General features: G+C 38.6%; 1 protein-coding gene across 2 annotated transcripts in view; it reads right to left on the bottom strand.

Annotated features, from left to right (window-relative positions):
- The window catches only part of B73 (molybdopterin biosynthesis CNX1 protein / molybdenum cofactor biosynthesis enzyme CNX1 (CNX1)), a 157,575-nt gene that overhangs the window by 26,840 nt on the left and 105,811 nt on the right, over positions 1 to 24,924 (bottom strand). For both annotated transcript variants that reach the window (XM_089999537.1, XM_089999538.1), the window contains exons 8-10: positions 14,232 to 14,336; positions 13,795 to 14,115; positions 8,100 to 8,257 (exon numbers count right to left, since the gene is read on the bottom strand). In XM_089999537.1, coding sequence (XP_089855663.1) covers positions 8,100 to 8,257; positions 13,795 to 14,115; positions 14,232 to 14,336 — 584 coding nt within the window. The remainder of the gene's footprint in view (positions 1 to 8,099; positions 8,258 to 13,794; positions 14,116 to 14,231; positions 14,337 to 24,924) is intronic.

Here is a 24,924-nt window from a genome sequence, read left to right as displayed (position 1 = left end):
TTGAGAGATATAAGGATCGATTAGTAGCAAAGGGATATAGTCAAGAATATGGGATTGACTATGAAGAAACGTTTGCCCCGATAGCCCGTATGGTCACTGTCTGATGTCTCATCACAGTTGCCTCAATCAACAAATGGAACATCTATCAAATGAATGTTAAAAACGCCTTCGTAAATGGTGATATGAATGAAGAAGTATATATGGATGCTCCACCAAGAATGGAGACTCCCAAAGGGAAAGTGCTTCGCCTTTGCAAACCACTTTATGGTTTAAAACAAGCCCCCAAGGCTTGGTATGATAGGTTTAACTCCGTAATGTTAGAAAATAGTTTTTCATCATGTTTCACTGACACTGCCTTATTTGTTAGAAAAATCAATGCAGGAATTGTTATTCTGCTTTTATATGTGGATGATATGCTTATAATTGGAAGTGATTCTAAAGGGGTTAAAAGCATAAAATCAATTTTGAAAGATAGATTTGAAATGTCTGATTTGGGATTTCTAACTTATTTTTTTGGTATTAAAGTAGCATACTCTCATAGAGGGTACTTTTTATCTCAAACTAAGCTTGCCTCTGAGATTATTGACAAGTCAAGTATTACGGATGATAAGGTTTGTGAAACTCTTGCTATAGTAGAAGCCAAAATAAAGATTGATGATGGTATTCCTCTCTCCGATCACACCCCCTACAGATAGCTTGCGGGATCATTAATGTATCTGAGTATTACTAGACCAGATATCTCTCATGCAGTTCATACTGCAAGTCAGTTTCAATATATACCAACATCAGTCCACATGAGTGTCATCTTGCGGGCTGTAAGATACGTAAAAGGCACACTAAACAAGAGAGTTTTCTTGTCATCTTCTTCTGAATTAAAGTTAATTGCTTATACTGACTCTGACTGAGGAAGTGACCCAAATAACCGTCACTCCACCACTGATTTTTGAGTATTTTTAGGAGACTCACTGATCTCATGGAGATGCAAGAAGCAACAAAAAGTATCTCTATCCTCAACCGAAGTTGAATATCGTGCCATGGCAACTACTATCATAGAATCGTATGGATTCATCAGCTGCTAGAAGACATGGGGATCAATATAGAAGGGCCCACTAAGCTATGTTGTGATAACAAAAGTGTAATTTACATTGCCAAAAAATCACACTTTTCATGAGCGCACAAACATATTGAGATGGACTGTCACTATGTTCGAGAAGCATACTTGAAAGGAGTCATAGATCTTCCATATGTAACCCCTGAATATCAGCTGGCAAATTTCTTCACCAAAGCGTTGTGCTCACCTCACTTCAAGTTTCTTTTGAGCAAACTTTCAGTCATCATGCCCTAAGTTTGAGGGAGGGTGTTAAATTGTAATCCATAATTGTATTATCTCATATATATTTTATATATATAAAGAGAGATACATATACATATATATTTCATATATATATCCATGTATCTATCCATCTATATATATAAAATATATCTTAGCCATAAGGGCATTTTAGTTATTTCCCTCTTTTTGCGCATATTCATATTTTTTAATGTGTAAGTTTCTTTTTATTTTTATTTTATTTTATTTCCTTTCTTTTGTACTTAGTGTACCTTGGGAAGCCCACACAATAGACGTTGGGCCCCTCCAACGGTCACATTTGTGACCGTTGGAGGGGCTCCAACGTCTATGTGTGGAGCCCCTCCAAGGCCCACTCAATGCATTATAAATAGAGGCTCCTCCCCTTGTATTTGTTATGGCTTTGGGTCAAAGCCCAAGCATTTAATAAAGCTTCTATTCATTTTTTAGTGCATTTGTATTGATTGATTTGTGCTTTTGTGTGTAAGTGTTCTTTGTGTTCTTATTGTGCATGTGTGCACTTGTCTTTCATCAAGAACATTGGTCTTGATTATAGTATCTTGTTGAAGATAGTTTTACATATATATCTTAACAATATGTGCTTTTGAACTTTGCTTTTGTACTTCGGCATACTTCATTACATAGTATCAGAGCCCATTGGGCTCTCTTGATCTTAGAAGTATTACTTGTGGTGATTGAAGATCGTGAAAAAGGTGCATATCACTTTCTTTGTCTTTATCTATCTCTTTTTCATCATGGAACATGAACCAAGAGTGGAGCTCTCCATGAAACTCAATGGATCTAACTACTTGATGTGGGCGTCGGCCATGGAAAATCATCTTAAAGGAAAGAAACTTTAGGGCTTTGTGATGAAAACCTCTCTTGAACCATTGTTAAAGCTTACCAAAGTTGAAGAAGGTGTTGAGAAAGCTGTTATTGGAGATGATCGAATTAAAGCCATCAAAGAACATCAAGTAAAGGTAGAGGATTGAAAAGTAATCATGCCAAAAATTTGGCATGATTTATGAACAATGTTGACATAAAAATACGTGCCAACATTGCTAAATTTAGAAGAGCCAATAAAGCTGGGTTCTTTCTTAAGGGTATGCATACCCAAAAGGATTTTGCTATACAATATTTTTGTCAAGACAAGATTAGATCTACTAAGCAAGGGGACATGTGTGTCCGAGATTATTTTAGCATTTTGTCCCCTCTTTGGGATGAATTAGCACTTCTTGAGCCTAAATGGGTGGCTCTCGAAGATGTTGAGATTAAAAAAGAGCAAATTGAGAAGAAACACTTTCTAATTTCTTCATGGTCTAAGACCAGAATTTGAAGTGAGGTTTTCTTATGCCTCTTGAATATGCTCTTGCCGAGGTATGTAAAGAAGAAACTCGTCTTAGCATGATCAATAAAAATGATGATGTTTTGGCCATTACTAAGTCGGGTTCCAATGTAAAGACCTATAAGCCCCCCCCCCCCCTCGCCCCAACTTTGTAAAACAAAATAACTATAGTAATGGGTCCAACTAGAATAATGGATATAAGAAAGGTGCTATTTGCCACCATTGTAATGAACCAAGATACATTAGACCGGTATGTCCAAAGCTTAAAGGAAAAATTGCTTTCGTTGGAGAAATCACACCTAAGAAAGAAGAAGCAAGTAAAAATGGAGATATTAAAGACAACCAAATATCGAAGGCACTTCAACAACTTCTCAAATCATCATTTACTTCAGGTGTCACCATTGCATCTTCTTCATCTCCTCCAGGTATGTAGATTCTTGATTCAGGTACTTCCTTTCATATGACACCTCATAAGAATTCTCTTTCTAAAGTTTGCACTAATTCTACTTCATCTTATGTTTCAATGGTCGAGGAAACTTTTTTAAAAATAGATGGTATTGGAACACGACTCAAAAATTTCTTGTTCCCAAAATAAGGGTGGTTCCAAAATTAAATTTAAATTGTTTTTTCGTCTCTCAAATTTTCGATCATGGTTGCAAAAAAAATTTTTCACCTAAATATTACACCGTGCAGGATCTCCAGTCAAGGAAGTTGATTGGGCAAGGCCATAGAAGAGGCGATCTTTACTTTATAGATTTTTTGTCTCTTCCACCCAAGTCATTTTGTAATTCTATACATGACAAAAGTATTGATACTTGGCGTAAGAGACTTAGGCATCCTAGTTTTTCGAAGATGTCTCTTTTCTTTTTTAGAAAATATATGTAATGAAAAGGATATATCTTGTAAAGATTGCATTTTCGAAAAAATGAAAGTTATTCTCTTTTCTCAAAGAACTTTTATTTTTACTCGGCCTTTTGAATTAGGGCATTCGGATGTATGGGGTCCTTCACTCGTCATATCAAAAAGAGGTTACTCTTATTATGTTATTTTTGTTGATGATTTTACTAGATACATATGGATTTATTTTTTAAATCATAAATCTGATGTGTTCTCATTTTTTAAGGAGTTTCATATAATGGTTACAAATCAATTTCGTAGCAATCTATCTATTCTTACATTGGATTCATAAGGAGAGTACATGTCAAATAATTTTCAAAGCTACTTGAAACAAAATAGAATTTGTCATAAAAAATCATGTCCTAGAACTCTACAACAAAATGGATTAGCGGAAAGAAAGCAGACACATAATAGAAACCACTAGGACTCTTAATTTTAAGGGACATTCCAAAAAAAATTGGGTTGAAGCCGTTCTAACCTCAACATACTTAATAAATAGAACTCCTTCATCTTCATTACAAAATGTTTCTCCATTTGAAAAACTTTTTAAAATGACCCCCGATTTTAAAAGACTAAGAATCTTTGGTTGTAAGTGTTATACGCTTGATCATAAAAATGATAAACTATCCCCAAAAGCCATTGAATGTGTTTTCTTCAGCTATGGAGAAAATAAAAAAGGATACAGATCTTTTGATTCAATAAATAACAAACTCTATGTTTCAAAAGATGTCACCTTTCTTGAAAATGAAAATGGGTTTAATAGGAAAGAACTTAAAGAAGAAGCTGATTACTCATTTCTATTTGATCTATTACCAAGACATGATGAGTCTAACTCTATTGATGTGTTTAAGTCTTTTGACAATAACTCTAGTATTGAGCATCCGATTGTTGATGAAATTAGTAATCAACATGAAAGTTCAAATGAAAATCTATCGAATGATACGCATGTGTATACTAGACGGGGTGAAGGTAATCACCCATGTGCCCTTGACAAGTTCTCTCAAAACATATCCTTAGAAGAATCTCAAACTAGGAAATCAAATTGAATCTCTAACGCTCCAAGTAGATTTGTATCATATAACACATTTTCCCTAAACTTTAGAGCATGCTTAATAACTCTTCACTTTTATTATAATGATGACAAACAATATACTCATTGGAATGAAGCAATGAAATTTGAACTTAATGCCCTTAGAAAATTCAACACATGAGAAATAGTTGATCCTCCATTAGGCAAAAAAACTATAGGATGCAAATGGATGTTTAAAGTTAAAACCAAAAGTGACGGATCATTAGAGAGATATAAAGCGAGGCTAGTTGCCAAAGGGTATGCTCAAGAATATGAAACAAATTATGAGAAAACCTTTGCTCCCGTAGCAAGAATGACTAGTGTTCGAGTTCTCATTGCCATTGCCTCTATTAAGAAATTGCCTATTTTCCGATTAGAAGTTAAAAATGTCTTTTTAAATGGAGAACTTGGTGAGGAAGTTTACATGGAACCTAAGGGTGAATTTAAATGAAAAAATTTTAAAACTTAAAAGGGCCTTTTATGGTCTTAAACAAGCTCCTATGGCTTGGTATGATAAATTTAGTAATATTTTGATTATTTGGGGATTTATTTATTGTTATACTGACACTACTCTCTTTGTCAAGAAAACAAGTACTACAATTGTGATTCTTCTTTTATGTGTTTATGATCATCATAGGAAATGACAAAGAAGTTATTGAAATTAAATCAATTTTAAAGAAAACCTTTGATATGTCTAACTTGGGTTTTTTGATATACTTCTTAAGAATTGAGTTTGCCTACTCTCTCAGAGGATATATGCTATCTCAAATGAAATTAGCATATGACATATGTGCTAGGTCAGGAGTTTCAGATGAAAAGAAGGTGGAGACTTCAGAAGTCATAAATGTTAAATTAAGACTCGATGATGGTGTATTGCTTGAAGATCCTACTACATATCGTCAATTAATTGGATCTCTCACTTACCTCTCCATCACCCGACCTGATATCCTTCATATTGTTCATGCAGCAAGTCAGTTCCAGCATGCCCCCAGTATAGAGCACATGGCAACAATTATGAGAATTGTGCAATACATTAAAAATACCATTTCAAAAGGGCTTTTCTTATCATCTTCATCATCTTTAGATTTAACTGGTTATACTGATGCTGACTGGGGTGATAACCCAAATGATGGAATCTCAACTACCGGTTTTTGTATCTTTTTAGGTGATTCGTTGATCTCTTAAAGGTGTAATAAACAGCAAAAAGTATCATTATCATCAACTGAAGCCGAATATCGCGCAATGACTACGACAACAATGGAGCTTGTGCGGCTTAAAAGTCTTCTCAGTGATATGAGAATCATCATCTCAACACCATCGATGATGTGCTTTGACAATAAGAGTGCAATTTACATTGCAAGCAATAACACATATTGAGATGAATTATCACTATGTTCATGATATTTGAGAGAAACTATTACGTTATCGTATGTCACATCGGAGTACCAGTTGACTGATTTCTCCACCAAAACTCTTCCTGCTCCTCGATTTTTCTTTCTTCTTAACAAACTTTCTATCATTTCCCTGTAAAGATTGAGGGGAAGTGTTAAAAAAATATATATGTATGTATATATATACTTATGAATTATATATAAATATTCATATATATATATATAAATCTGTATTGTAACAGTTTACCTGATAGGGGTATTTTGTCTTTTTACATATAATAATAGTTCTCGATTAGAAACAACTATTTTCTTCTTTTTCTTCTTTTTCTTCTTTTTCTTCTTTTTCTTTTTTCCTTTTTTAGTTTGTCTTTTTCTTAACATTGGGGCCCCACTCCATAGAGTCGTTGGGGCCCCAACGGTCATAAATATGACCGTTGGGAGCTCCCCACCAACTCTATAAAGGGGAGCTCCCAATGGTCTCCCCCCTCTTGTGTTTGTATATAAATAAGAAAGTGATCCCCCCTATTTCATTCACTCCTTTTCCATTATGTTCAATAATATTTCTTTTTATTAGCTTCTGGTATTCTGGTGGACTTTTGTATATGCACTTGTGTGCTTGTCTATCTTCTTTGTAATTATCCATTCTTGGACTTATATGTGCTTTTGCACTTTGCTTTTGTAATTTCGCATACTTCATTACACTTGCATGTATGGGTATGGCCATGATAGCATGTGGTACGAGACAAGATGGCTGGGATGATAGTTTTCCAAGACAATGGTGCGAGGATGCAGCTAGATTGTATATATTAACTATGCATGCTTTCACAAAAAACTAAAAATTCAACTAATAAAAATTTGAAAAACATAAAAACATACAAAATAATAATCAAAAGAAGAGGGAGGAGGCATGCAGAAGGGAGGAAGAACAGGGGAGAAGAAGAACATGCAAGAAGAAGGGAGGAAGAACAGGAGAGAAGAGGAAGAAACATTGGGGGAAGAAGAGGTGGAGGAAGAAGGAGAAGAGAAAAATGAAGAGGAGGAGAAAGAAGAAAGGAGAGGAAGGAGGAGGAAGAATGGAGCAGAGGGGAGGAAGAACGGGGGAGAAGAAGAAAAGGGAGAGGAAGGAGGAAAAATGGAGCGGAGGGGAGGAAGAACGAGGGAGAAGAAGAAGAAGAAAAAGGAGAGAGAGAGAGGCATGTGCAGGGTTACCGGAAGCGCCATAGGACATGGGAAATACGGTTCCCCGAAGTGCGTTTTGGAAGCGCAAAACATGGTGCTTCAGAAACATGTTGAGAAGCGCCTAAAAAAATTGGGAAGCACGCTTCCCATTTAGGGGAAGCTCACTTCCCTTTTTTTCTTTTTTTTTTGTGTTTGTATTTTTATTTTTCTTTCTTTTTCTCTTTTTTTGCTTTCCCCTCGCTTCCTAGGTATCTTCCGGTTCGCTTCCTAGGTCACTTCCAGTTCGTTTCTTAGGTCACTTCCGAGATGATTCCTGGTTCGCTTCTAAGTCGTCCCGCACTTCCCGCTTCCTAAAATTTTGAAAGTGCCTCGCTTCTCGCTTCTGCTTCTCAAATCGCTTCCCCGCTAACAACTCTGGTACCTGTTGTCAGCTTCTTCTTCTTCTTCTTTTTCTTCTTAGAGACGAGATGCGAGAGAGGAAGAGACAAAGAGAGAGAGAGAGAGAGAGAGTCCAAGAGCCAAGATAGAAGAGGAGAGGTGAGAGAGAGGGAGAGTGATAGGCGAGAGGCCCGACCCTAATTAGGGTCGGGCTCAACATCAAATAATGGTCAAATGTGGGCTTTGACCCCCATTTGACTTGATTTAATGAGGCGCGTGCCTCATAACCCATGAGGCATGCGCCTTAGGGCCTTTACGAAATTTACTTGTGCCTCAAGGCACAAAGGGCCTCGCCTTGGGGCGAAGAGTGCCTTGAGGCGCATTTTTAACAACACTGGCACAAACATATACAGAATCCTATATATTACGTCTGCATGTGACAGCATGCCTACACACAAGAATCATTTGCATGAGAACAAAGGAAATCTCAACCTGAAGTAACTATGAGGTCAACTTTCTCTCGATCACACCACCTCCGAAGAACATCTCTAATTTTATCCACTTCATCAGGGACAACAGCTGTTGCAACCACCCTGGCTCCTCCTAACCTTTCTGATAATGAATTTATAACAGACACTGCCCTTGGTCCACTGAAAGCAGCATAAAAGCAGAATATTTAGTGATTCATTCCAGGTGTACCCAATTACCAAATTGAAACTGGAGTAAATAGATGCATAGGCCATGCATTACAAGAAAGTAACTTGGATTGAACTTTTTTTTTCTATTTGACTTAGTTTACAGTGCATGCACACACATATACGTAAAATGGTCTCATAATGCATAGGCCATACATAAACTTCAGAAATAACACCAGATTGAACCGTTATTCTACTTGACTAGTTCGCAGTGCAAATGCATGCATATATTTTGAATTGGCAGTGAACAAAAAAGAAATCAGTTTACTAATTCCAGGAAAGTATGGGCCATGGATGATTAAAAGATGAACCATCACCTACTGCCTCCCGTCTTCACTAAATTTTCATAAACATGTTTCATGGTTTCATACATTAGGCCCTGGTTTTGTTTTTCTCTTTATTATCAACACATTGCAATTCCAGGGCTATTCAAGATAAAAGTTAATTGATGTCTGCAATTCAAGTTAATGTGATTCGGTACACAGTACAATCATGCTCTATAGGACAAATAGGTGCTAACATATTAAGATTTACCAACAGTTTTTCTCCTAAAAAAGCAAAAAAATTAAATATTCTCAGGATTAACATGATGACCATTATCAACATTTTGTTAAAAAACAAGAAGCAAAAGCAAATCATTATCATCTAGCCTTGGAGGGGCCAAAATTTTCTCAACAGCGTAGCTCACCTATGCGAAAGGTTCAGACTTTAGAGTTATGATCATTTCATTCTATGGCTATTCATATGTTTTCTTCCTCTGAATAACAAGGTGACTTGGCTTAAGATTCCAATGTGATGATTTGTGAATTAGTTGAAGATGGATCTACACAAAGTCATCAAACTTGAGCATGTTGAAGATTTTCAACTTTAGAAAGCATGGAAAGACTTGAGGATGTTGAAGATTTTCATGACAAACATTAAATGTACAGTGTAGTGCTGCTCTTTCAACTTCCTTGTCAAAAGAGCGGCAGCCACTCTGCAACCTTTATTATTGCATCGATTAAGTGGCCCCTGTGAAATAATCTTTCACAGAGGTGTATCCAGATGCATTAGGTGTTCATGTGAAACAGAATGCTATCCAGAAGATACTTATATCGTGTCTGTCAATAACAGCATGATCTGGCTTGACTTTGTTGAAATACAGGGCATCAGTCATAGCTCACACTGTAAAACCCACGTTAAAAAAAAAAAGTTCGGACCCGGGTCGGGTCGGGACCCGACCCAGGCCCGCCCTCGTTGGGGTTTTAAAACCCGACGCAGGGTGAGGGCAAAACCCTCCCCTGTGCGCAGATCCTCACCCGCGCCGCTCCACCTTTTCGGCAGGATAAGGAAGCCCCTTGAGGGTTTCCCCAGATCTCGCCCCTCCCCGAGCTCTTTAAGAGCGTTGCGAGAGGAGGATCGATGCACCGCCCCCCCCCCTTCTCGTTTCCTACGGGCGACAGCCTCGCCTGCAACCCCGACACCCCTGCGAACCGCGACGCCACCTCCATCTCTCTCGTTGCCGACACCTCCTCCTCTCCTCCCGACGCTGCTGCCTCTCTCCAATCGCCGTCACCGACGACCTCGCAAGGGAGCCGACATCGACGACGGCGCCCCCCTTCCAGGTACGCCCTATATCTCCTCAGTCTTCTCCTCCTCTACCTCTTCTTCTACCTTCTCCTCTCCCGTCAGCCGCAGGCAGGGGCCAAAGGCCCCTGTGTCTCTCTCTCTCTACTTACCTTCCGACAGGGGCCATCGGCCCCTGCCCCTCTTCTTTTAAAACCCAGTAGGGGCCGATGGCCCCTGCCATTTTTTTTCGAAGACCGACAGGGGCCTTTGGCCCCTGCCCTCCTCCTCTTTTAAAGACCAGCAGGGGCCGATGGCCACTGCCTTTTTTCTCCATGAACGACAGGGGCCATTGGCCCCTGCCTCCTCTTTGAAAGCCGCAGGGGGCCTTTGGCCCCTGCGCTCCCCTCTCTCTGCTCATTTTTTCGGCAGGGGCCATCGGCCCCTGCCATTTCTCTTTCTGGTAGGGGCCGATGGCCCCTGCCCTTCCTTTAAAACCAGCAGGAGCCTTCGGCTCCTGCCTCCCTTTTCGGAAACCCAGCAGGCCCCTGCCCTTCTTTAAATATCCGGCAAGGGCCGATGGCCCCTGCACCTGTTTCCTTTGGTGGCATGGGTCATTGGACCCTACCCCATTCCATTTCAGGTCAGCAGGGACCGTTGATCCCTGCCTCGTTTTGCAGAGAAGCCGAGACCCCAGTCCTTTGTTGTCATTTTCCCTATTCATTTAAATGAATACTAATAATGTACCTTTGCAGCTTACGCTACAGGCCCCGTTCGTGCTCTGCGGCCCGACCCTCGTATTATCCTCACGCGTAGGCGTACGCAACTACACAACATTCCGAGGTAGGGTAAAGTCGCACAAAGGGCAATAAATGAACCTATTTAAGTTGAAATAATTAAGATGCCCATGCTAGATATGCTTAGATTTATATTGCTTCTGCATTGCATACTTTCTTGTCTGCATATTTATGAGTCGAGGTATGATTTTACTCTTTGAGTATTAATTTGTGTATTTGCTTATGTGGTTGAAGGTGGTTTCGTACTTTTTGCAATACTTATGCCCTTAATTGCTTGCATATATACTTGCTTGTACGTTCCTATGGGTCGATGTATAATTTCATTCTTCGATCATTATTTTGCATAGTTGCTTATGAGTTGAGGTGTGGTTTCGTATTTCTTAAAATACATATGCCCTTGTTTGCTTGCATCCATTTTTGCTTGCATGTTTCCTTTGAGTGAGGTACGACTTCGTGTCTCGTGTATTACTTATGACTTTATGTGTTTGCCTATCTAAGTGGTCAAGGTATGGTTTTGGTACCTCGTGTGTTATTTATGTGCTTTTCGCTCGATGTGCGGCATTGCAAGTCGAGAGTTGCTTGTTGTCATGTTATAATCTGCATATGCTCACACTGATGTAGTCTTGTGTCTAACCTGATTTCAGTTGTTTTCAAAATACTAGAAGTTGCGCTTGTGCGCTATAGTTCTTTTAAAGAGGATTTCCTTCTGCAAACCCAGTGCTCTTCAAAATGCACAACTTTTGCAAAGTTAAGTTTTAAGTCCTGTCGAATTGCGAAGTCACATTTGGGCCCTCCCAAGTCCACACACTTGGGAGAAATATTTTATAACCCCGATTCGAGTTGCGACCCAATTCGAATAACCCCGATCAGGGGCATGAGCCTACGAATGAGTGGGGTTCTGTTGAAGGACCCATTCTTCATTTATCAATCTAGTGTCGCATGTCGATACTAAGATAAATTTTGGATGCAAGATTGATAGTGTTGTGCCTTGTGTGAATGACTTAATGTGGCATTGTGACTTTTAAGGATGAATCATGCCAAATGAGCACTCCTATATTCTTCGGATCGTTATGAAGTTGTGTGTTGGTGTTCCTTTTGAGAAGCCTACGCACCTCCCTTTTTCAGTGTTGCGTACTTTTAGACATGCACGACATGTTAAGTACTTTGTTGATCGGACGAGAGATCCGAGACGACCTTGTATCATGAAATATGCAAAATATTGTTGAAATGAATTCAAGACTTATCTTGTCAAATTGTGTTGTGTTACTTCTTATGCAGATAATATCTGTTGGGGTTTCTTTGGTGAAACCATATCCCTTTTATCGTAGTCGTACTTTTGACAAGTACGTCTTCTTACATTGCGATGATTGGATGAGTAGGTTGTGGCAACCTTGATGAGTGCAAATAACAAAATGCTGAGATCACCTAAATAAGTGATGATTTCCGCCTTCACCGGCAAGATACTCGAGTTGGGTCAAAAGACCAGAGTATGTAGAATGGGTCTTCAGTTAACTACCCCTGATGTACTCATTCGAACTGCTGACTCCTGTCAGGAGAGAGGACGGGAAGGTACAAAAATTTCGATGGACAAGCCATTAATGACAGTTACGAGCAAAAGACTCGGCTTCCCCAGTCATCGGAGTTAGGAGAAAGGGACTACCATAATTATCCTAGGTGGTAGCTCTCCATGTTCGGGATGCATCCATTGTTTATGCTGCTTTGGGGATTTCTCTCTTGGTCACTGACCGTCCCCTTAGGTGCGGACTCAGTCAGCTATCTGGGTTATTTTAAAATACATAGCATAATAAACCCCCGGATCAGTCTAGGTTGTTTCTAGAGTCGTGCCTTGTGCGTACCCACTTGGCCAGTTAATATCGAAACATAATTTAAATCCGATCACACAATTTGTTGAGTTATGCACGTATGAAAGCTATAACATGCAACGGGTTTCAATACTTATGAAATTGTATGTGTGGTTGATGTAGCATCGTATTTTGCTTGCTTATGCAGTGCTTTGCTTATAATAATTAGCCTACTTGTGTCAGTGAAATGCTTGTAATGGTTTTAGCATTTTGCTCATAATAGTTACTCCATGAATCTGTTGAAATTAAATTGCTATATAATTGTCTGTCTACTTGACATATTAAATTATTTTGCTTAACTATGTTCTATATCGTCATGTATGTGCACCTACCAGTTTTTAGTGAAACTGACCCATTTTATGGGCAGGAAATGGATAGGTAATACAGTCTGCGATGACACGATGGCGTGATGAGATTAAGATAGAGCTCTTTCCCTGACGTTTCGCTCCTGAGGATATGTAGGTAAATTTGGTATGAAGTGTATTTCAAAAATTCTCTTTTAATTAAACCTTGAGTTACTAAAACTGTTTTAGTAAACTTCTTTTTGGTTTCAGCAAATATAATGAGTTGCAAAATCCCATGAACAAATTCTCAATTATTGAAATTGCATTTCAAAATCATTTGATTTCAATAGTTGTGCGGGATTCGACAAAGGAAAGTTTACACTGTAATGCACTCAAGGTTCATTGACTTGTGGTTTTGAAAATATCATTTTTCCGCTGAAGTACTATTTAAACTCTGATTATTGTATGATTTCAAAGCTTTCTAAATTATTCTAAAAGTTACAAGTCCTGGATTTTTGGGGCGTTACACACACTGCCAAGAGAGATCATTGTAAACAACTACAGGAGCCCCCAAAGCGTTCATGAGTCCTGCTGGGTCATGGGCCATGGATGACTGACCAGAGACAACCATGTGCTCTTGAAGAAGCACACCAGAGAGAGAGTTGGCCTTCACGCACAAGGTTATGATATCTGAAAATTAGTACAATGTCATAGTCGTTTTGAAAAAACACACATCCAAGTACATGCACATGTACACAAGCACCACGCTCATATAAGCAGAAAGAGACTGCATATTGTTGAAGAAAACAGTCATTAATTTTACATAAAAATTGAACAAGCACATTCACTAATGTTACATGAAAACTTAACTATTTTCAGATAAGGGATCTAGTTGGATTTGCTAGCAAAACCAAGTTTTCAGAAACAAAAGTACTTATAACTGGCAAAATGTTTTACAATCAACACCAGAAAATCGAAAAAATGAAGTGCCATGACAGTCTTACCTACGATCAGGACCAGATCCAGATGCAACTGTATCACTCACAGTAAGAACAGCAACCTTGACCTTTACGTCTTCAACTTGACCCATGGTTTGCTTACCCTCTAGACTGCCAGCAATACTGTCCTCCCCATTAATTAATGAAGATGTATGATCTGCCATCGTAGACATGTGGAAGTTGCTTATATCTGAAATTAGTGCAGCGCGAACACACGTTCCAGGAGGAAGTACAGTGCCTGTTGCTGGCAATTCTAATAAAGAGTTTGCAGACTTCATACTTAAAAGACGACTACTCATTTGCAGACCAGTGCTTTCAGCAACAAAACTGCAAACCCCAGAGCACTATGTTAAATAGCACGTACACACATCTTTAAAATTTTTGCAAAGCCAGAAGTTATAACGCAGCCTCCATCAGAGAAATGCCAATTTGCTCATACTCACCCTGGAAAGCCAGTTCCATCATTTAGCTCCCATCTAATAATGGCACTATGAAACTCTGGACGGACAGGATCTGCCTTAATTGATTGTGTGAGACGAGCTGATACTCTGTTACAAGTTCCATTATTCAGTTCTGTTAAATTCTGTAACAATAAAATGCTCATATAGATATAATTAATCAAACACAAAATTCAAACTGAAAAGAATGTGGGAAAAGCTAGTAATGTTAGACATACTTGAAGTAGCAGGTAAAAAACGATCTGAGATCAATAAAGACATTAAGTAGTAGCGGCAAACTCAGCATGAACTCAAAGTTCAGTGCCCTCTAGTAAACATTTTGGGACAATCATTATTTAGAACCAAAGAGGAAGTGGTCCCTTGCTCTAGCAACAAGCTGCCATAAATTATTAGCCACCAACTCTTATGAAAGCCATTGGCACATAGGATCTTGACAACCACTAACAGAATTACTTAATGGTGCAGACAAGTGGATCCGAACCTAAGCCTTTGCTGTTCAAGCTCAGCAAGTAACAGTGTAACGACCCCAGCTCAACCCCGTTGAAAAGTGAGAATTTCTTTTTTTCAAAACAATTGCAAAAACAAACCCAGAGACCCGGGGCCTTACAGACACAACACATTTCAAAGTCATAAGGGATCTTACACTAACCATCAAACCAACCAAATATCTATATTCATTAATAATTAAAGTCTAAGAACAATAAACAAATAAATATCAAATAAGCAAAATAGAGTCACTCTATCTTAAAGAAAAATGTCGAAGCAGTCACGCAGTTCTCGTAGCTCCCTGTAACATCTGGTCTGGGCTTCATAGGTTGTGAAAAACATAACGAATACGATGTCAGAATTATAGATCCTGCATACGAATTCTTCTAATAATTTAAATAAGCAAGAAGAATATAAATCAAATTCATGCAACATTTTTAGAGGAATACAACTACAACAAATTTCAGTATTCAAATAACCATTCATGCATTAGCGAACAATCATCATGCAACAACAATATACCGCAATTAAAAGAACATGTAAAGATGCATGATCTAATGCAGAACAAAAATATGCATGAGTAACTTATTATCTTTTTATCAGAGTTTTCTTTTGTATGCATGTCCCTATTAAATGCACACAATTTTAGTTTCACTTTTTATTAAAACCTGCGAATACTCAAAACGGGCACAACAATTCTCGAAGTTCAAGTTAGGTTCCTAGTTTATCTTAACACACTTGTATTTTATTGTTGGGTTCCACATTTGGCCCTCGACAGATATCAGGAATCAATACCATCTATCGAAACATTTGAATTCAGCCTCTAATGTCGGGACACTAGAAAAATCAGCATCCACTAATGTCGCTTTCTTAGTATACCAATAACAACAGTTGTATCTACACACCACCTCCAGGCAAAGTGGCGGATTCTCCCTAAAACTGTGGTCGGGAGGTGAACCACCTAGTTGGTTTCAAAGGCACAATCACACACGGAGTTCTAGTATCATCACGGTTCTCCAAAACCGAAATTCAGGATTCTCACATTGTAGAAGGGACATCAGAAGCATTAATTACATTATTTTTTTCTCTGTTTATCTTTTTATCAAAAGAAAGATTCATTTTATAATATTCGTTTTGCAAATCAATATGCAAAACACAACATTCGTTTTGCAATTCAACATGCAAAATACAACAACAGGACCTCAACCTGTTACAATATAAAGCAGTGCAATTAATTCAACAATTATCAAGTGGATTTTTGCAATGCATAAAACAAAACATAGAGCACACCTGCTCAAGCCCACATGGCCTACAGTGGTTTACAATTGACCACTAACGCATCTCATGCAAAAACCACAGTGAACATGTGATCACACCATTATCCAAACATGTCCACAAATGCACATTCATGTAAACATAGTAAGAATGTACATGTATAACAATTTCACATATGCATATGAACACATGCTTGCAAAATACATCTTTATCTTCATGATTCATCTCAAGACTAATATGCCAACATGCATGTGATCATGCCAATGCAACAATAATGTAAATTTCAATATTTTTGTGTTCACTATATGCATATGTATGTAAACAGCATATTAAATTTCATAAGCATGTGAAATCAATAACCCCTTCGGCTATTTCGAGCAAACTCAAGGTACAACACGTACCCAAGCCATGCTGGCAGCACACGAGACAACACTGGTGGTCACATGAAAATATTCGCAATCTCATATGCAAACATGCATAACAATCCAGTCATAAGAATGCATAATCTAGACATATACAAAATGATAAAACTAGACATAACTTGCAGACACATCATGTATATATATATATATATATATATATTGTTTGAATCTGCCCAGCCGAACTGCAGGTCGACTGGGGTTTTGTCATAAATTAACAGTGCCCAGAACTGTACCAGTTATATATATATATATATATATATATATATATATATATATATATATATATATATATATATATATATATATATATATATATATATATATATATATATATTCTGATTCTACCCAGCCGATGAAGTCAGCTGGGCTTTGACAGTTTATACAATTGCCTAGGTACATTATCCAGGTAAATGTTGGCCAATCAATTATCACACCACAACATAATATAGCTGAGCAACATAGAACAAAACAAGGTATGAAACAAGCAGACCGAGTGCCAAGGAAGAAAACTAATCCCACAAAGATATTATGCACAGATAAGAGATTACATGGAATCTTGTTTGAATGACATTGAAACATTTGCATGCAAGTCTACCAACAAAAACAAAACAATCACAAAGACTTATCAGGTGCCTCAGTTAGGAGAGACAAAATCATGCCCTTGCTGTCCAACTAGAATAGCATGATCACACAGACATGTCAGAAAGTAAGTTCAACCTGCAAGAGACAAAGGTGAGGTAAAGAGAAAAGAGGGGAGTCGGCGGCAATAGGGTTTACCCCTTTCTCTTATTATTTATATGTATTGTACAAAGTATAACATTACACAAGTAATAAAAATAAATTACAATATGCCACCGCCCTCTTGGGGCGCACACGCATCCCGAGGTGGATCCTTGGAATGTGGTGCGGGTCGGATCTATGATCCAAAACTAACAGCCTCTCTCAAGTTGAGTATGGTCTTTGATCATGCTCAACTTGTCCTTGAGTGCCCAAAACTGATGAGTGGATATTCCCTTGGTAAAGATGTCAGCAACTTGCATATCTGACCGAACATATGCAGGTTCAATTTCTTTTTCTTCCACCTTTTGTCTAACAAAGTGTTGATCGATCTCGATATGCTTCGTGCGACAATGAAGGATGGGATTGAAGGCAATATTAATAGCACTCTGATTATCGCAAAGAAGCATACAGGACGAGATCGGTTCTTGTAATTCTTGCAGTAGATGTCTCACCCATGTAACATCGGTTGTTCCTGTTGCCATTGCACGATACTCTGCTTCAGTACTAGATCGCGTTACTGCCTTTTGTTTCTTGCTACTCCATGTTACAATATTATTGCCGATAAGAATGCAATACCCCGAAATTGATCTGCGCTCGTCAGGATCACCAGCCCAGTCCGCGTCTGTATAAGTGAATAGTCGATGCCCTGACGTATAAGTTGTGTCCTTGGTATACATCAAGCCATTTCCAATCGTACCCTTTAAATACCGAAGGATTGTTAAAATGTATCTCCTAAAAATCATTATTGTAAATATAAATATATATATTTATATACATAGAGATACATTTACATATAATATATTATATGTACATATATCTCTATATATATAAATATATATATTTATATATATTTACCCGAAAGGGTATTTTTGTAATTTCCTGTTTTGCACATATTCCTTTTTGGAATATGTTGTAATTTTCCTTTTTTATTTTTTTGTAATTCTTTTTTTTTTTTTATATTATTTAATGTGCATTGGGGGTCCCCCAATAGAGTCGTTGGGGGCTCCCAACGACTCCTTTGGGAGCCCCCCTTTGCACCTTTTGGCATTTGTATAAATAGGGGTGTTCCCCCCTTGTATTTCTTAAGCTTGAGAGTCTCAAGCAATTGTTTTTTTTATTCAATACATGCATTATTGCATGTTTACTATTTTTACGCTTTTTGCGTATTTTGTTCAAGTGTTGTGAGAGTGTTTGTGAACACTTCTTTTATAAAGTATTCATGCTTGTATGCGTATTGTTTTTCCATAGACAATTTCACAAGGATCCTCTTCACTCCTTCCATATGTACATCTGTAGGAGCATGCATAAACTGTGAAGCCTGATTGACAGAGTATGCTATGTCAGGCCTAGTGAATGTTAAGTATTGTAACATCCCTACAACTCGACGATACAAAGTAGGATCATGATAAGTAGTGCCTTCTTTAGCACTTAGCTTATGATTTAGAAGGCAAGGTGTGCTAATTGGTTTACAATTCTCCATCCCTGTAGCAAGTAAAATATCAATAGTGTACTTATGTTGGCTCAATGTAATAGTCTCATGTCGACTATCAACTTCCACACCCAAAAAATATCGCAAGGGACCCAAGTCTTTCATCTTGAATTTAGCCATCAGCATAGACTTAACCCAAGATATGTGAACCTCATCACTCCCGGTGATAATGATGTCATCAACATATATAAGCACTCAAACAATAGCTGAATCACTTTTGAATATGAACAATGAATGGTCTAGAACACTTTTAGTGAAACCATGATGCTGAATCTCCATGGAAAAACTTTCAAACCAAGATCGAGAAGCTTGTTTCAAGCCATAAAGAGAGCGTCGAAGTTTACATACCCAATTGGATGAATCATGCATGTTATAACCAGGTGGCTGCTCCATGTAAACTTTTTCCTTTAGTTCACCATGCAGAAATGCATTTTTAACATCAAGTTGGCTGAGTGACCATCCATGTTGTAACGCCAATGCAATGATAATCCTGACGGTGCCCAATTTTACTACTGGGCTGAACGTTTCATCGTAGTCCTGCCCATACTGCTGTGTGAAGCCTCGTGCAACCAGACGAGCCTTATAGTGCTCAACACTGCCATCCAGTTTGTGCTTGATCTTGTACACCCATTTGGATCCTACAACATTCTTGTTATCTGGCCTTGGTACAATCTTCATGTATTGTGGTTAGAAATGTTTGAAAATCCAAAGAGAAATTGTTATAACTTACCCAGCGATCTATAGGATGTCTAATCTAAGTGGAACGTCGTAGAGGAGTCTCATCATTGACTGGATGAGCTCTACGAGAATAAACAAGACCAAAAAAACGTAAGGATGTTGTTGTAGGAGGAATGTCTTCTATATGCGGTTCCACATCGAAAGTATAAGGTTTATTGTCTGTCAATAAAGATGAATCATCATAAGGCAACGAATCATATAAAAGTGAGTCACTGAGCCAAGGATCATAACTGTCCTGTGTATCTGTGGAAGATAAACCCAGAATGTCAAAATTTTCATCATCAAAAACAACATTTCTAAATACCCGAATTTTGCCTGTATGAGGATCATAACACCTGTATCCCTTATAGTCATCTGCATACCCAAGAAACTTGCACTGTACAGCTCTGTCTTGAAACTTATTTCTCAATGAATGATCAATATGAACATAACATACGCAACCAAAAGGATGTAGTTCTTCAAATGATGGATGACAATTATAAAAAACAGAATACGGAGAATTATCTTCAAGGATGGTCATGGGCAACCTGTTGATAACGTAAACAGCTGTATGGAAAGCCTCTGTCCAAAGAGAGAAAGGAATACCCACAGTGTGCATCATGCTCAAGGCTGTCTCAACAATATGCCTGTGTTTTCTCTCAGCTACTCCATTTTGTTGAGGAGTATGAGAGCAAGAAATGTTACGTGTAATGCCATGCTCCTTAAAATATTCACTAAAATCATGGGATATGTATTCTCCCCCCCATCACACTGGAAATATACAACATTGGTATTGAATTGATTTTGGACTAGTGCATGAAACTGCTTGAACAACTTGAAAACTTCACGTTTGTTTTTCATGAAGTAAATCCAACTAAATCGAGTGTAAGAGTCAAGAAAGAGTACATAATATCGAGATCCAAAAAGAGAGGCAGTGGGTGCAGGACCCCAAACATTTGAGCATATAATCTCAAAAGGCTTTGTTGCTCTTTTATTGATACTATGAAAAGGAAGTACATGACTTTTGCATAAGTGACAACTTGGACATTTTGACTCTAAACTGACTGCGGGTATTAAACCTTTAGCAAACAACTTGTCAAGAAAAACTTGACTACAATGACCCAAACGAAGATGCCACAAGTCTGGCTTATTAAGTTTCAAGACTCTAGAAGAAGAACTATGATCTGTAGATCGACTCAAAAATGTTGGAAAGGAAGAAGCTGAAGAAGCCACGGCTACGGAAGACGACGTCCTCAAAGGCACATGAGATTCTTCAAAGACGTACATGTTCCCGCGCCGTTCACCTTTAGCAAGTGTCTTCTTGGTGTGAAGGTCCTTAAGATAAACAGAAGGAGTAAATTCAACGGAAGAATTTGTTTCATCAACTAATTTTGACACAGATAGAATATTCTTTTGAATAGCAGGTGTTAGTAAGACATTTGACAAGGGTAATTGAGATTCAGGCAAAGAAAGAGAGACATTTCCAGTGTGAGAGATGGGGTGGTGAGATCCATCTCCTATGACTATAGTGTCATTTCCAGTGTAAGGAGTCAAGTGAGAAAATTTACCTGCATCAGAAGTAACATGTGTTGCTGCCCCTGAATCAATATACCATATACCTTCATCATTTTGGCGCAAGTTCATCTGATTGAAAGTAGTCATAAGGATATTTTGTACGTCCTGTGGAAGATCCTGTCCCTGAGGAGTGCGTGCAAACGTCTGAATTGCCTTCTGCCCTGGCCGACTATCTGGCCTCCCTGTTTTGTTTCGGTTCTGAGGATTGTACCAGCAATTTGCTTTAACATGTCCCCGCTTATTGCATAGAAAACAAGTAGGAACACGTCCACCTCGTGGTACACTGCCTGAGCCACTACCTCCTCCACCTGGTGTAGGTAGTAATCCTCCTTTGTTCACAGGTGTTCCATTGGGACGAGAATGAGTAAATAAGACTCCTGTTTGAATAGGCGTATGTGACATCATCACAGGATGAGCATCATCTGACGTGTGTTCCTGATTTAAACTGACCTCATATTGCAAAAGCTTAGATTGAAGATCATCAAAACATGGAAGAACTGAGACAACCTGGAGTGTCGTGCAAAACATGCGATATTCAGGTCCAAGGCTACCTAATACCTGTTGTACCATATCCTTATCTGATACAGGACTTCCAATGGCAGCTAACTGCTCTGTAATCACCCTGACATCCCCCATGAACTCTGTAATAGATTTGTTTCCTTTTCGCATGGATTGGAATTGCCACTTGAGTTGCAAAGCTCGAGATTCGGAAACCTGAGAAAAGGAATGAGCTAGTCCATTCCACAACTCGGCAGCAGATTGATCATCAGAAATAGTTTGTAAAACACGATCAGAAAGTGTGGAAGTGATGTAAGCAACTAATGTATGATCCCGTTGTACCCATATATCATAAGCAAGATTGGTGGTTCGAAGTTAACTCACCTTCCCATCTTCACCTGTTATCTCTTGCACGATATGTGTAGGTGGGGCGGGTGATTGCCCATCTAGATGCCCATAAAGACCATGACTGCGAATAAAAGGCACAATCTGACGCTTCTAAAGTAAGTAATTATCATGGGATAACTTGTGGGTCATGAGGTGAGTAAGAAAACTAGGGTTCAACTTGGAATCCATGGATTATACGAAGAATGAGATGTAATAACAGATAGGAAATAGGAATGGGATGATTCCAAATTAGAGTGCCGACTGTACTGACAGTGTATTGAGAGAAAAACCAACAATGTCGTGTGCTTAAAATAATATCAGCGCCTTCGTCACACAGAGGAGTAGCAAGAAATAGAAAAAAAAAATTGGGGAGAAAATCAGAGATTTGGCAGACTGGAACAGAATATTAAGACGTGCAAACTAGAAAAATGTTGAAAGTGAAAAGAACCGAAAGAGAAACTAGAATGTGACGTGAAAAAGGATTAAGGAAAAGAGAAAGAAATAAATCCTACGTCCTTTAGAAGCACGTGTTGGTCCTTATAGGTCTTCTAGATGATTGATTTCCGCGCCTGTGCTTTGATACCATGTCAGAAAGTTCAACCTGCAAGAGACAAAGGTGAGGTAAAGAGAGAAGAGGGGAGTCGACGGCAATAGGGTTTGCCCCTTTCTCTTATTATTTATATGTATTGTACAAAGTATAACATTACATAAGTAATAAAAATAAATTACAATATGCCACCGCCCTCTTGGGGCGCACATGCATCCCGAGGTGGATCCTTGGAATGTGGTGCGGGTCGGATCCATGATCCAAAACTAACAAGACACAGAGCTATGTCACACGGACTCGGCTAAGGAGGTGTCGCACCCGAGTCGACACGCCCCGACACGGGTGCGGACTCGGGTGCGGCTTCGGACTCGGCCCGGACTCGGTCAACGCCGAGTCGGACTCGGTCAACGATTCCAGGCCGAGTCCGTCCACATTTTGGACTCGGTCAACTTTGACCGAGTCCAAAAATGTCCCTAAAAAACTAATTTTTTATATTTTTTATTTAAAAAAATATATATAAAAAAGGCACTGTGACTGTGCAGTCTTTGCAGTGTGCACAGTCACAGACTGTGCACAGTCTGTGACTGTGCACAGTGCACAGTCTTTGCAGTGTGCCTGTGCACAGTGCTGTGCCTGTGCACAGTGTTGTGCCTGTGCACAGTGCTGTGCCTGTGCACAGTGCACAGTGCTGTGCCTGTGCACAGACACCTGTGGCATTTTAAAAATAAAATAAAATAAAATTATATATATATATATATATATATTTTTTTTTTTTTGCCGAGTCCCCGTGTCCAAAAATTTTAAAATTGTGCCGCACCCGTGTCGCACCCGCACCCGCACCCGCACCCATGTGACATAGACACAGAGTAGCACATTTTACCAAAAACTGGCAATTGGGAGAACTATATAGAGCAGATAAGAAGCTAATAAAATATTGTGGAACATAGAATAAAGTTGAACTTGAGTCAGTCAGTCAAAACAGAATTTACAATGAATCTAAAAACTAACTAAAATACAGATTCCGAAACTGGTTTCACTTAAGGGTTCATAGATTTCATTCTGCACAGATTATGCGGACTGGTTTGCCTAATAAATACTCAGATTTATTAGGCAAACATAGCTTTTGCAACAGACTTAGCATAGAGATCCCCAGATCTCATCCTGTGCAGATTGCAAATTGGTTTGCATAGTAAATACACAGATTTGCTATTCAGATACAGTTTTGCAGCAGATTTAACATAAAGGCTGCAATCCTATAAAGTTACATGTTTCAAATCTAGATTTTTATCAAAAATACCAAGAAAACCAGATTTACAACACACACACACACACACACACACACACACACACACACACACATATATATATATATATATATATATAACCCATGTAACGACATGCATGTACAATGTACATACATATATGCATACACGTCCTACCTCGGTTTTCCCTTTTTCTTTTCCAATAAAAACATTGCATAGACCTCACCTATGCTATTCCTGATAAGAGCTACATCTTCATAGTCAAATGCATGCAATTTTATAGCTTTTTGACATAATTGCCCATGTTTAGGACTAAAAATTGCACGATAGAGAATAGAGATTAAAAATGTAATTTTGGATTTTCGAGCACAATTTTGGATTTGGATCTCATCAGGAGATCCAATTGGGTCCAACCCATGACCCAAGACCCATATCCATTTGGATTGAGTCCTAGGTGTGTTGTGGATTGGATATGAGATCCATAAAGTCCACACCATCCAGAAATTTGAATTCTTGAAGTTTCCTTTTTCTGCAGAGAGCTAAGTTGGCAGGCATTAATTTCCATATATATTTTTTATTGCAGAGGAAGGATTGGGGGGCGAGATTTCCAAAGTCCACCTTCCATCTTCATCTTACACACAAAGAAGGAAAGAAAGAAGGATAGGGGGCGTGAATTTCAAAACCACCCCCCACTTTTGGAAGCTTTGAAAAACTAAAAGAAAAAACAAAAATTGAATTAAAAAGAAGGAAAACAAGAAAGTCAAAACTTTCTTGCTTCCTCCTCCCCTTTTCACGCAGGAATCAGAAGAGGCAAGTGGTGGACCTGATCCAGCAAAATAGCCTATTCTGAATAAAAGCTTCTCAGAAAGAGAGAAACCCTATTCTCCCTCTTGCATTCACGTTTTCTCTGTGCAGCCGCCCTCCTCCTTCTCTGCTCCATGCCAAGTACCAGCTCCATTCAACTAACTGTGTGTTTCTTACAATGTCTTCTCTTCTTCTTCAACCCTCTTCTACATTCGAGGCGAAGTTGAAGGTGCTGGCTGGCCTAACCCCTCCAACGTTGCACACGGAACCTGCCACTGAGGTAGGATCGACACCGTGTATCCCCTTCTCTATTTTAGCATAATTTCGACAGCCTTTTTCAAATCTAAAAATTCTCAAAAAATCATTTTTGATTAAAGAAGGTTGTCCTCGACATTCTGTGATTTTTTTTAGAAGAATCGCATTCCGAATCAGATCA

The sequence above is a fragment of the Nuphar pumila genome, chromosome 3 (genome assembly GCF_984573655.1).
Source record: "Nuphar pumila chromosome 3, dmNupPumi1.hap1.1, whole genome shotgun sequence".
NCBI classification, from domain to species: Eukaryota; Viridiplantae; Streptophyta; class Magnoliopsida; order Nymphaeales; family Nymphaeaceae; genus Nuphar; species Nuphar pumila.
This window is presented reverse-complemented; position numbering and strand designations above follow the sequence as displayed.